The sequence below is a fragment of the Pagrus pagrus genome (genome assembly GCF_965226575.1).
Source record: "Pagrus pagrus genome assembly, chromosome: 2".
In the NCBI taxonomy this organism is placed as follows: Eukaryota; Metazoa; Chordata; class Actinopteri; order Spariformes; family Sparidae; genus Pagrus; species Pagrus pagrus.
Genome location: NC_140186.1, coordinates 11,110,482 through 11,125,200, shown reverse-complemented (window position 1 = coordinate 11,125,200; position 14,719 = coordinate 11,110,482). Strand labels below are relative to the sequence as shown.

At 43.4% G+C, this 14,719-nt stretch overlaps 1 protein-coding gene across 1 annotated transcript in view; it reads right to left on the bottom strand.

Annotated features, from left to right (window-relative positions):
- znf827 (zinc finger protein 827) overlaps nt 1–14,719 on the bottom strand; it is a 74,166-nt gene that overhangs the window by 46,444 nt on the left and 13,003 nt on the right. Inside the window, exons 2-4 of the mRNA XM_084340892.1 lie at nt 4,314–5,591; nt 1,935–2,107; nt 1,150–1,645 (exon numbers count right to left, since the gene is read on the bottom strand). Coding sequence (XP_084197018.1) covers nt 1,150–1,645; nt 1,935–2,107; nt 4,314–5,591 — 1,947 coding nt within the window. The remainder of the gene's footprint in view (nt 1–1,149; nt 1,646–1,934; nt 2,108–4,313; nt 5,592–14,719) is intronic.

The window sequence follows — 14,719 nt, the reverse complement described above, 5'->3', positions numbered from 1 at the left end:
TGAAACGATAAACATAAAACTGTTTACACTTCTTACGAGTGTTATTTCTGGTGACAGCGAAAAATCAAAACAAAACTTAAGGCAAAAGGGGAGACAACAGAACGAAGATCAGAACGCATGTCTTCACGTTCAAGTCTGGAAGAAGTGAAGCACTTTTTTGATAAAAGTGCAACCGCAGCGACTGGAGTTGAGAAGTCAAGTTGAGAGAACAGCACAATAAACAGAACAATTATGGATTACAGGAGTCAAGCTGGTAGTGTGACTGTGGAAGCTGTTTTTCTCAAAACCATTTTAGTTGATGCGATGTGTCTTACACTTGGACAGTTGGAGGTTTAGTCCTTTTTATAGGCGATAATGGCAATATGGTATACCGACTTTACACTGGTGTTAGGCTTTTAATTTTGATAGACTCCTACAGGCTGGTGCCATTATAAACAGGCTGCAAAGTTAGTAAAAATAAACACAGGGATGACACATAGAACACATTAGAACTGAAATGATTAGTTGTTTTTAAATCAGTTGATTATCTGAACGTGAATTGTCAAATCTTTTGATAAGTCTTTTGTCTTATGTGTCTTTTGATAATGATAAGTCGTTTAAAAGGCGTACTATGTAACATTTTTTAAGTTTTTGGAGCCAGAAGTGAACATTTTTTATCGAGAGACTGCAGTTGGATCCGACTGAGAACCCGAGGAGATGCCATGGTAGCCACTTGTCAATCACAAGGTAACCACGGCCAAAGTTTACCCTGTTTAATTGTCTATTTTACTCTAAATGGGACCATCATTTACAAAATGAACACCATGCTATATTTTAGAAGACATTAAACGAGTGAATGAGACCCTAAACTCATCACAAAACTGTTTACAGAGATCTTCTTCTCATAAGCTTACATACAATCACATTTCTTTTTGAAACCAGTGGAACTGCCACTTTTCAGGCCCGAAAGCGCTGTCCATATTTTATACAGTAAATGTATATGTATGTAAATATTGTTTGGCTGTTGGTCGAACAGAATGAGCTCTGCAAACTTGTGATGGTCACGTCTTTGCTATTTGCTTAAATTCTAGTAGATTAACCAATAATGACAATATGCTGCAGCGCTGGACTGCACTGCATTTTTCATTTTATGAAAACAATGATGCTAACCTGAGAGCTTCATAAGCAGGTCAGTGGCCGTCTTGGTACTAATGTCAGGGCTGAAGAGGGAGGCTGTGGTTGGACCACTGGGACTGGATCTGACCCCGACTCCTACCCCAACTCCAGGCAGGTCCAAGGAGTTTGCACTGCTGCTGGGACGATCCCTGCACATGCTAAAGGGGGAGAGCACAGACAGATCTCTCTCCAGTGGCTCCTCCTTGATGTGGACGTGATTGGAGGAGGCCTCGAGCGGCGGCGACGTCTGCTGCTGAGTGTCTGAATGCAGCGGGGACACCTCGGTCCCCCTCAGGTCTGCCGAGCCGCTGTCACCCATCAGGGAGCCCTCGCCCTCCGTGTCTGTGGTGAGCTCCTCTTTCACCTTGACGTCTGTGCGGGGGAAGTGCTGGTGGCAGCGCATGTGAAGTTTCAGGCTGAAGTGACGGGAGGAGGTGAAGGGGCAAAGTTCGCACTGAAACGTCTCACCCCGGTCCTGGTGCTGATGTACCTGGAAAAGGTGGACAGGTTGTGTGTCAAATCACTGCTTCACTGTGGCGCTACAGAACATCAAGAGCAAAGACGAGATTCTTTGCTTCTTCTGAGTTAAAATTGTCATTGTTAAAACACCAACAGTGTTTAATTATGTCATGTAGAGGATATATTACAAGTTTAACGAAAGCATGCATATCCTTTAATGTTAATAATTATATTCCAAGAGCCATAATAGCCACTAATTAAAGATGATGTGAGTGAGGGTGATGGAGGTGCAGAGTCACAAGATGAAGATATCATCTCACCTTCATGTGGGACTTAAGATTGTCTTTGCGAGCACAGCGGAAGGGACACAAGGGACACTGGTGGCTTTTCAAGCCTGTGTGGATGACCATGTGTCTCTTCCAGTAGCTCTTGCGTTTGATGACCAGTCCACACACAGGACACTGAAACGGTTTGCCTCCATCCTCAGGGGAGCCTTGAGGGCGCCAAAGAACATTGTTACCTTTTACAAAGAACATTCAAGGAGTTTTAAAAGCCAGTCATCAGTCTTTCAGTGTGTGGAAATATATACTATGCTGCTGAAATGTACCATTGTTACTGTTACAAAATAAAAGCCATGCCTTTCCAAATGCAGACTACAGTATTCACAGATCTGGAGGAGACAGTTACTCCACACCTAATGGTGAAAACTATCAAGGGAAATGCCAGCTGGAAGCAATGGAACAATGGGAGTAAAAACTCAAGCATGTTTTAGTATCTCGATTATTGTTGTTGGCTTCATATCCGGCATCCATTACTGTTTAATTGGTCTTATTAGAAAGAGGCATGATTGCATTACAAATTCTACAAGGGCCTGTCAGGATGGCTTCATAAGTATTCCAGTGCCGTTCCTTGAAAAACATCTGGTAATCAGTGTTTGGTGAAATTACTGTGCTCAGCCATTCATTGACCTGAGGTGTAAAACCTCGAGACTGCCTATTTGCAACAATAAACCGCCATCTGCGGCCCAACCTCTCCAAGCACAGAACAGATCACAATGCAAAAATGACTTCTGCTTATTCTGAGTCGAGCCGAGTGAAGCGGAAATAAAACAGGGGAAAAGTGTGTGGGTTTCGTGCCTTCATCTTGGTGCTTAACATACCTGTTTCCTATCTAATCACAACCATGTTTTATTTAAAAAAAAAATTTAAAAAAAAGGGAGACTTTCCTTGTACATTCAGAGCACCCGACATACCCTGCAATACAGTTTTATAGTGGAACTGGCAAGGGACGACAATAAAACAAGACATGACAGTCAATAATCAAGGTCACATTTTTCAGTCTGGCGACCAAACAACTACCTGCATTTTTACAGCGCTGCTCGACCTTGACGGCTCGTGGGTTAGAGCAGACCCCCTTTTTAGCATGCAGATCACAGAATATTACATCGACTGCCTCATCTGTCTGAAGTCAATTTGATCCAGCCATTTTAGATTTGGCGGGGTTGCGACACAATCCCTCAAAAGTGCCCATCCATCTCCCTGAAAACATTCTGTTCTCCCTAAAGGCTACTTAGTGAGAGCCTGCACTTTGAAGCTTTCTCTCTCCCTGTGCAAGAGTGAGATCTCTGTGTGCACCATTGTTTGGGTTATATGTCTACATCTGAGTACACACTTACAGAATATACTGCATGGCCATTTGTGAGTAACAGAGAGAGCATGAGAGGGAGAGCGAAAGAGAGAGTGTGCACGCATCTGTATCCAGTCAGTGGAAAGTATGATGTGTTTGGCCTTAAGTCTGCTGTGCTGATCAGTGCAGAGGGCTCTGGTTAGTGGGGGTTGAAGCCAGGAGGAGGCTGCCGAGATGGATATGGACTCCAGGGCTCCCCACTGTGCCGAGCACACACTGACGGCCCCCTTTTGGCAGCACGCACATCCGAGCACAAACGAGCTGGTCTGGGAAGGCAGTGAGGTCTCAGTCGGAACCCCCCGTTGAGCCCACAGACCATTTCCCAGACTAGAAGGCCAGCCAGGGCTGTTTTCTCTCGGCTATGCTCTCTGCTCGGCTGACAGTTAAGCCGAGGCTACACCACTCGCTATTTCAGCGCCAGTGAGGTGAGAACAAAACCATTACAAAACTAGAGAAAACATGTAATGGAAGTTCAGAATTGTGCTTCTTCTGATTTTTTGGTGACAAGTAAACCTGCTACTCCACACAATGACAGCAGAAACATTTTATCTTCCACTGCAATATTAGTTTCAATGTATCAGTACTAAGAGTTCCAATTTGCATTTCATGATATAAGTTTTACTCTTTTGGTGAAGGCTGAATGGGAAGAAGTATAATGACTGGGGAAATATTTCTCTTGAACTTCAGGTAAATTTGTAAGATTATTATTCAAAAGAACAGGGCATGGTGAGGGAAGATGAAAACTTTCCATAAATGAAGTGCAGCTGAAAGGATCTTGAACTGTCGTAGTCTCTTTCTTCTATACAGACATGAGGTCATTTTATTTCAGTGTAGCAACCTTGTTTGAGCTTAAGTAGCCTCATTCAGTGGCAGCAATTGAGTGTGTTTTCAGTGTTCTGTAACTGTGGCTAAGCTGAGCTCCACTCTTATTATTTGTATCAATGCAATAACTGTAGTATTACTAGGACTACATGTGTACCGATTGCTTTAGTTACATTATTTCCCAAAATTACCTGCTTGGCTGTTTGGTTTGCCTCTGCCCTTTGGAGTAGACGGCAACAACAACTCTAGGCTCTGGGTTGGTGTAGAGGGCGTTGGAGCCTTCTGGTTTTTGTCCAGCAGGGGCTTCACATCCTCTTGGAGGACCCCAGGCGTCGCCAAGGAGGAACCATCCTTCTTCTCTGCCAGCAGGTTTCCCGCTGCCCTGGCTGCCACCTCTTTGAGCAAGGCAGCCGAGGAGGTCATTGACACAAGTGAGAGAAAGGAACTGGCTGAGCCTTGGTGGTCAGTAGGAGCACTGGCCGTTGACGAGGCTTGGCTTCTCTCACTGACTTTCTTGGAAAGTGCAGCGAGGGTAGAGCTAGCTGACTGTGGGCTGAACGGAGAGTTGAAGGCATCAAAGCGCACCACATCATCTCCTCGACCACCCGCTCCAAGAGCGGGCACTGCAGATGAGGCAGAGGTGGAGGAGGACGACGAATTTGTTGAGGAGGAGGCCACGGCATTCTTGTCTTGAAGTACAGCATTCGCTGCTGCTTTTAACTTCTGGATTGCAGAGTCCGGGGACAGGCTGGAGCCACAGGGCGTGGAACAGCTGGCTGGTGGCCACTTATCTGCAACACCTGCCCATACAAAGCCACTGCCATTGCTAGGGGTGACAGAGTTAAAGGGGTCATGGGGCTCTTGCTTAATGTTGGTAATTGAGGGTGCCAAGGAGGCTGGTGAGGCTGAGCCGCTGTTGTTGTTGTTATTGGCCAGTTTTCGAGCAAGAGCACTTAACTGCTGGGCATGGTGGGAAGACGGGGAGAGGGTCAAAGGGGGGGCTAGACCTATTGGTGGAGACTCTCCCCCAGCACCTCCCCTGGATGACCGTCCCAGGAGATCCCCGGTGTCAAGTTTCAGCGACCCAGCCTCTAGGAGGCGCCGTAGGTTGCTGCTGAGGGGTTTTCCCAGGGCACGAGATGCTGCCTCACCATACAGTGATGATACCACAGAGGAGAGTGTGTCCTGGGTCGAGAATGCACCTCCATCCAGTCCAAGAAGTTCCAAAGAGGCACGATGGATGGGTGTGGGGCAACCCAATGAGCTCTCACCCCCGCAGGTATCTGGGTCCAAGGACCCAGTGCTGACTCCAGGCCGTTCATCGGGAGAGGAACCCCTGGCCAGGAGGAGCTCATCCTGGGTGTCTCCATAGGACGACGACTCTGAGCGTGTGTCAGAAGCATTCCCAAACCAGCCTTCCTCCTCCACAGGACCGTCATCTGGCCCTCCTTCCTCGGTGCTGTCCAAATCTGTAAGAGGAGAGTGAACATACAATATACAGTTAGAGAACAGAAACAAATGCTGTGTTGTGGGACAAAGGTATTAGGCAAAGCATCATTTCCACTCAAAGTACCCTCAACTTTTTGACCAAGGAACTACATTTCAAACAACTCCTTCATCCCGTCATTGTCTGTGTTTCCACCAAAGTCTAAGAACCCACGAAGATAAGGTAAATTAGTCCATTGATGTATGACAAGGCAACAGTTCTTTTTAAAAATCATTTTTGCATGCCTCTATACACACAATAAAGGCCTGAACTCGGTAACTCCATGTAGAAGTGTTAAAGCACAAGCAAAGCACAGTTCATGGAGTGGAGACATGGCTAAAGTTTGTCTAACAGTTGGGCATTATCTTTTTGGCTGAACACTCAAGTATACTGATTAAGAATTGTAAACATCAAACATTTATTACGAAGAGTTAAGCAGAGGGCATAGTCATAGCCTTTGGCTGACAGTAGATCGCTTTTAACATTAGCGATTACCATTTCCTATTCACTTTTATTATTTCACATTCTTGCTTGTCTGATGTGGAAGCCTAATGAAGACTACTATTTTGAACATTCAAAAACACAGTTGCCTGCTCAAAGCAAAGTCAAATGCTCAGCAATGAGAGCACAAATGACTTCCAACACAGATTCAACCTCTTTCTTATATAATGGCAGTTTTCCACAAGGCGCATCAAAGATGTTTGAGTAATTTAGATTTTTCTGTCCTTTTTTTAACCATATTTTTCCCACCCTTGGTCTGGAAGAGTCTAGTAAAGGGGTTACCATGACAACGGAGTCCTTCTGGGAGGCTAGACAGCAAAGATTAGGGTAATGGAGGTTACAGAACTAGATTAATATTCATGAGCCTGCAGATACCACCGGGGAGCCAATAAGGATAGGGTTAAGGTCACCAAGGGTCATTAATATACACTTCATGTATCAATATTCATAAGCAAAACATTACAGCTTGCCAGACAAGGGCGAACAAAGAAAAGTGAATATTCCTGATACATATTAACAAACCTCCATAAGAATATGTCAAAAGCACCAAGCCTGGGCAAAGCAAAATGTCAAAACTGACTTTTTTTCTGCTGCTCTTTGGGTTACTGTACACAACCTCACAAAACATCTGATAAAAAAGGAAACAGCTGAGATTTCTGACAAAAGTGGGCACTTACAATCATAGAGCAAAACACAAGGCAATAAAAGAATTATTTAAAATGTCTCACACGCCAACATACATATATCCACACACGCCAAGCTGTCTTCGCCCTCGCGACCCTGACAGAGGACTGGTGGGTCTGTTTACAGGCAAAGGAAAAATGGTTGCCAGGCAACCCAGCCCCAGCAACCTGTTGGGATCATTAGAGTTGGCTGACATCTGGCCAGCGTGGCTCACCGTGGTCCACAAAGGTGACCACGATCACAACCCGCTATGACCGCTACTCTCCTGCTGCAACAGATATCAAACAGGGCTTACACACTTCCCAACATCTTATCATCTGTCTCACACATACACACACTCCATGTTACTTTTTTTTTTAAACCAAAAGCTGACGGAAAATGTCAAGATGCCACAAACCAACACAACAGATTATGTTATAAAGCCAAATTGTCTATAAACCTACGTCTAATGGACTTCACCTAGACAAACATACAAGATGCAAGAGACCGATTAGCATAAACAGCATACATGACCCTTTTCATGTCTTATGATTGTTATAAAGGTGAATGTAAACTCCATAATGCACTGATTGTGAACCCAATTTCCCATGCTCCTCGAAGCCATTTTGCCACCTGAGTAGGGTTAACAGGAAAGAAAGAGAGGGAGATGGAGAAAGAGCCAGTGAGTCATGCAGGGCAGGGCTTGACCCATTTCCATGTGACATGTGAAAAGCAGCAAGAGCCACTAATGGCTGTAATGTGGTTAGAGGGAAATCGCTAGATTGCTGACCCGAGGTCTCAGCTTTGAGGCTGAACTCTCTTGCTTCCAAGGTTCACTCTTAAATCTCAGGGTTAGGTGCAACTGGACGCAAGACTACACCACTAGGCTTCTGCCGGAGTGCTACAGTGCATCGATGCACTCCACTACCATGGCTTTGTGTGTCACAGGCGAACCACCCCCGTAGGCGGAATGACATTTCCCAAGGTCATGGTCTCCGGCCCAAGCTCTAAGGGGGCTTCGTCTGAGCTCTGTACTTGCTGCTGTATGCCCACCGCACACATGGGGACAAACAAATGCACGTGCACACATATGTTTAAACTACACAGCCAAGAATGTGATTTAACGCTGGAGTCCTGCCCCCACTGCAATTTTTTTTCCCCTGACACACATTCAACTGCTTTGCCTCCAGTACGGCGGCTGGCTCGGCGACAGTAACTGCAACCTCCCCCAAGTGATGGAGGCATGGAGATACGGGCCGAGGCGGCAAGCGTCTGCCACTGAAAGGGAACCATTTAGCGGTGTAATGGCGGGGATGACTTGCATGTTGAGACAAACAGCTGCGGGGTGCTCAGCAGTCTGGATCTGTTATCACTCACACATGGGTGATTCAGTGGTGCAGTGGCGGGGGATTTTCTCTCTGGGCCACAGGGATGTATAGCGCCACCACATTATAGACAAAGAGAGAGCCGTTACAAGTCAAAGTGCAAGCTGAGGCTGCATTAAGAGAGGACCGTGAGGCTTCGAGACTGGCTAAAATAAACTGCCTTGAGATTGAACAGAGATGTACAGTGAGCAGCTAAAAATATTTTGATGTAGCACCTCTGTGACTTACAGTGTTTGGGAACCTGCGCCTTGTGTTAACCTGTCATAAAAAAAGGAGACAGAAAGCTCACAGCCTGTAACTACAGCTAAAAACAGTTGGACATTACAGGTAGTGTGCTTGTTCATTGTTTCACCACGCGGTGCTGTCAACAATCTCCATTTGTGAACTTGGCAAGACTATTTTGGCCGTGGCTTTTCTAGGTCAGAGAGGGGTGCATGTTGTGTGTGTGTGTGTGCAGGCACATATGTATGAGTTCGGTACAGGAGTCAGCCAGATTTCCCTGTCACACAAAATGATCGCTGGTAAGGGGAAGAGCGAAGGGCTACTGGAGTAAAGGTAGGTCAGGAGGTCACTCATCACATGACTTGTGTAAGGCTGCTGACTAACATCTCTCTCCTTCTTTCTTTCTTTCCTTCTTTCTTTCTCCCTCCCTCCCTTTCTCATGAACACACACACATACATACACACACACACAAAGCTATTCTGTGACTTAGCCAGGCATGAAAATTGGCCTCACTGACCCCAGGCCTGAACGGGGTATGGGGGGAGAGGAGAGGGGGAAGGCGAAGGAAGGAAGGGACAGATAGAGGGATGGTTATGGGAGGGGCTGATTTGGCTGGGCAGGAAAGAAGAGGAGGCCATTAGCCGATTAAGGCTGGACAGGGGTGCATCGATACTGTGCTGATGTCAAAATGAGAGCCATGGCCATGAGCTAATATAGCAATGAGAGTAAGAGAGGCCAAGAGAGAGGTAGTGCAGGTCGAGGAATCGCTAAAATCTCAAAAGATTGCTGACCACAAAGCCATAAAAAGGAGAGAAAACATAAAAGACTGCCACAACGTACCAAGACTAAAGCCACCACATGTACATCGCCAAAATGATTAGCCTTACATCTTCCCTGCTATGAATGGGGGGGGGGGGGATTGCCGTGTGCATGTGTGGGTGGGTTAAGGAGGTAGAGCAGGGGGTGAGGACATAGGAAGGAAGGCAGTAGTATGGATTTAGTGAGGAAGGAGCCACGGCGGTAATTAAGTGTCCGGCTGGGCCCTGGCGGGGGTTGCCACGGCCGCGGGCTATGCTAATGAGCACGCCCGGCGGTCAGGGCTGCCTTATTAGCGCCTGCTGGACAATATGGTGGGAGAGACGCTCTACTGGCGGGCTCACGTCTCGGCAAATGACTAACAGTCCTCCCGAGGAGGAAGGTAATTCCATTAATTGGGACACACTGGATCAGGATCGCTTCCCTTCACTTTTTTCCGTAATCTCTCACTTGCTTGATCTCTTTCACGCCCACAGGCTTTTTTCATCTTGTATATGTCTCCCATCATCCCTTCCCCCCTCTTTCTGCCGTCTCCATAAACAGCAATGCAAATACTAAAAATAAATTAATAAATAAAAATAACACAGATGCTCTAAATAAATCCAGCTGGATGTGTGGGAGCTCGCAGACATACATCCCCTCCCTCTCTCCCCGCTTCACATTAAATTATACGCCATCAATCTGTTAAATGCTGTTGTTCTTTTGCAGGAGCAACATGATAATTGCTCCAAAGTTTATACATCATGTTATTTCCATTAGGAAGTTGATGAAACATGACAACCAACAAGGTTACGGGCAAGACGTGTGATCACTGAAGCAAAATGCCGTACAATGGAGCAGGTAACTTTTTTACTTTTGAAGAACTTGGTGGTGTGATGGTCCATGCCCTGTGTTGGGACATACATTCCTTTAAATTCACCTATTTAAAAGAAGTTGGTTGTATGCATACATTACGTAATAGTATACATACGAACATTATGTAGTCAATTATACTGTATAGAAGTTGTCAAGGCCTTTACCTATACTGACTTGAGAAAAACTTGAAAGACCCTTTTTGTTCCTTCTATGCAAATATAAGCTAAACATCCCTCCAGCAATTGACATGTGTTCTGTGCATTGATCAAGGTTCATGTTAGACATTCAAACATTGTGAAAACTCCTCCATTTCATCTACAACTGCCTCTGTTACCCTGTCCAACTGGTAGTCTGTGACAAAGACATAAAGAGCCCATCTTTTAGCTGGAATCTGAGGTGAGGCGATACTCTCAGTGAGGATCAGGGTTCAGGCAGCAGGGCTATATATAATGGCGGTTGAGTCGTATTGAAATGTAGTGCAAATTACCATCTGTGTATTTTCGGCCTTGGCCTCCGTGGTTTGTGGGTACTTTGGGCGGCATGCCAGAGGTGAAACAGGAAGGAGAAGTGTTCTTGGAAGAGAATGAGACGACTGAGAGCCCCAGACCTCTGAAATTCCTCATTGCAGATGAAGTGCACTTTACCCCCCGGTTTATTTTTCCCTTCCATTTTTAGCATCTCATGTTAAAAAAAAAATACTTGCTCATAACCTCAAATGTGTCATCAAAGCTATGGATCTAAACTGCTGGAGGGAGCGAAGTGGTATGTCTATTGCATCTTTGCAGCATAAACTGACACACATTACAAAGATTGTGATGAGAGGAGATAACAACCCAATCTGATTAGTGACAAGTGATTGTCCTGATATAATTCAATCCAGACTTAAAAGTATGTGTGCAACTTAAGTGTTGTGTGTTGTACATGTGTTTGTATTATGTTTGTATCGCTAAAATATAAATTTACTGTGTGCCTGTATTGTTGTGACATCTGGACACATACAGAATAAAAGTTAAAATAACAAACCTATTTTCTAGATTCTGATTTATTTGCTGCCAACTATCAAAATCTATGAATTCAGCTCGATTGCAGAGAGGTGTTTCAAACTTTTCCCACATTCCCAGAAAGACAGTCAATTTACATTGCACATGCAACAACGTCCTGGTGCAAATGTGTGAATATGGTGTGAGACCATTACAGCAAAGCCTGTGTTAGTAACTAATTGCCCAGAAAGAGGCATTTACAACTTTTTTTTCATCTCACTTTAGAGCACCCTCTGTAGTTGAGCACAGAGAGTATCTCACTAAATGATTCGGATTATCATTCTAGCAATAATCTACATCCCAGGCTTCAAGCAAACCGTGTTACCCAGCTAATGACACTAATTGGTGAGTGAAAGCAGGCCAATGTTCGCTGTCACAGTCCCAAAAACAGCATCAAAATGTTTGAAATGTCTAGTACACATGAGACTTCAAATCCCATCTCTGTCTACCAATCCCCATTTCAAGTGACAAAGGGCAGTCACTTTCTAATTACTTCACATTACTATCAGAGATTTTCAATGTCATGTTTGTGTATTTTGCTTATTTTTCTTCTTCAAAAGTCTACTGGAAAACCACACTTTTTCACATTAAACCCAAGCTAAAGCTTCTGTAAATGGGGAGAACTGCAACACTTTAGGAAAACAAATTAATAAGTAAAAGCCATTAGAATCACCAATGATATGTCTAATGTGTCAGACAGAAAAAAAAGCCTGAAGGTATAAAGACCTGGTGTCCAGACTTGAAAAAAATATATTTCAAATGTTTTGTTTTAACTTGAAATCTGTGTGTGCTAAGCCAGTTAATGCTATACAGCCACAATGAAGCTATCACTACACTAGTCGTGTCCTGTATTACACTTAAGCAGCATTTGTTATTTTAGCCAAATCCTTCCTCAACTGGGTTGTAAAGTTAACCTGAGTTTAGAAAGTAAAATGAAAAATGCTGACTCTCACTCACGAGGAGAGACTGTGTCCAGCTTCTGCATATGGTGTTATTCAAGTGCCTCCTCTTCGTAACGATTAACCACTTATCTACAAATAGCCAACGGCAATAAAGATCGTCCACAGCAGCCAAACATGATGGAAATTACGCATCTTTATATAACCAGATCCAAATTGTCAGTTTGCCAACATAGAGGCTTGGTGTCGCTAGCTTCGGTCATATCATGTGCATTTTGGATAAACGGAAGGTAAGGTGCTCAATTGATACACGCAAATGCATCGCTCAATTTCTATATTTTTGTTTAGCGTTCAACAGTCCGTATTGACATGCCATCTTAATCTATTTGTGCAGTTGATTTCAGTTGTGAATGTAAGATGCAAATATTTACTGCCGATCATTGGGGAGACATCAAGGAAATTACTTTAATTTACTGGCCTCCAACATGGCTAGCTATTACCAAGACTTTCAATGCTAGTCTATTGACAAATGATTAGGTTCTTAAAATAACCTTAAAGACATGTCAGTTCAGTGGCTAATCTAGCTGATTAAATACCAAATCAAAATATTTCATCAAAATCATAATTCAATATTGCCAAAAATTCATTCCAGTATATCGTCATATCATCCAACCCTACATGATGGCAATGATTTCTGACAAACACAGAGATGCTCGATTATTGTATTCATGGATGATTCTGATGCTCATGCAGGTCAGAGATATCATGTGCATTAAAAATCAGACAGATTAAACCCACTGATACCACTGACCAGGGTCAAAATTAGCACCAGCCACTAGCCAAAAGCTGTAATGTGAAATATGCAGTCAGTGGCTGGTAGATTTGCTTCACTCACCAGCCAAAAAACAATGGTAATCTATTGATCTGCTGGTACATTTTGAACAGTCAGTAGCCATTTGACCAGAGGACAAAAAGCTTAATTTTGCACCCTGTGCCTGACAAACGTATGATACACATGATATATACCCCAAGCACATTCATGTGTAAATAACTCTACAAGCTACTGGATCTCGGACCAGCTGTATGGTGGCACTGATTCTGACTGGGTATACTTGAAGGACAATGGACCTGTGCTACAGCAGAGATACAAGTATTAACTGGATAATTATAAAGTGAAAAGTACTTAACCCCGAATACTGGTATTCCCAAGGCACTGTTTTGGGACAATCAACTGGTCCCGGGTCAACATCTTACTAGATGATTTTACTGACAAACCTGGTGACAAATTTGTTATCATTATTATTATTGTGAATGACTGGTCCACTGCTTGCACAGTTTTTGGTAATGATGAGTCATGCTTTTTATTGGATCTGCTTTACAAGCACTGACCTACAGTAAGTAGCCATTAGAAAAGAAGACCTCATGTCCGACAAGGTTGTACGCATTTCCTCTCATCTTTAAAAGCAATTCTATGCATCAGCTCTCCAGCGATTGAATATGAAAAACTACAAGATAATTTGACAATTCAACAGTATAATCAGCTACAGCAACAGCTACAATCTGTGGATCACCACTACAGGTTTATCCAAAACGGACAACATAACCATTTTAATAGTCTGAAAAAATAGGCAAGTATTAAATGTCAAATGTAATATGTAGTTTCTTCCCATTCATTGTATATAATTCATTGGTTTGTCGGTAAGTGAGTGAACATTTCTTGGCATAATTATCAAAATACCAACTGCCTGTGTATTCAGAAATTGTTTGTCTGCAAAAGGTTTCTATTCAAGGATTGCAGGGAAGTAATCCCAAAACAGATGAGGGTGTTGGGGTCTTTAAGAGCAGGGTGTCAGTGAGGGGTATTACTCAGAAGCATAAATCTAATCCCAGCATTTAAAACTGCTGACCAGCCTTTCTGCTCATAAAGAATCATTTGGTCACATGGGTTTGGAAAGTGCTAAATTTCTTCAAATCATTTCATGTTGCATTGCACTATTTTGTGTATTTCAATCTTTACTGCTTAAGTCCTCTTTACATACCGCTTTTAGTTATTTGTTTTAGACATTTTTAATTGTTCTATTGTAGGCTAAATACACAATACAACCAACATTGCTTTAATTTCAACACAGTCTTTCCAGAATTTGTAATAATTTGTGTTGTTATCATGAGTCATAATATAACACTTCATTTATTGTAGATAAAAGCCAGATGCCAAGTCTGTCTGCAACCAGCCAAAACACAGTCCTTTCATTTTTGAAAAAGAAGTAGGCTATTCAGGACACTATTGAGACGGCATGTTACCTCAAACAAATTAAGAATAACTGGCCTTCATTCTCATAAAATAATTACTCAAAATTAAACCTTTGAGTTTAAAATTCTATTTTTGACTGATCCATTTACACCATAGATTTCCGAACATGTATGCCTGCTGCTAATGTACATGAAGAAAAAAAAAAAAGGTTGCAGGATAAATAGGCCGCACCGCCAGTAACGTGTCTAAATGCTATACAACGTAGACCAATCTCTTGATTTTGTGAGAAAGTGCTGTTCATGTTCATCAAGACTTCAGCCGTTCTATCTCATAGGAATAGGCTTATGTGGGTGGCATCCTTCTTTGTAAAAACTGAATACAGGCAAACACACGCAGCACACTTTAAAACACCACATATGGTAGGAAAAAAACTTTAGTGTTTTTCCATGCACATGTGTGAAAAACACACACAAAAAAA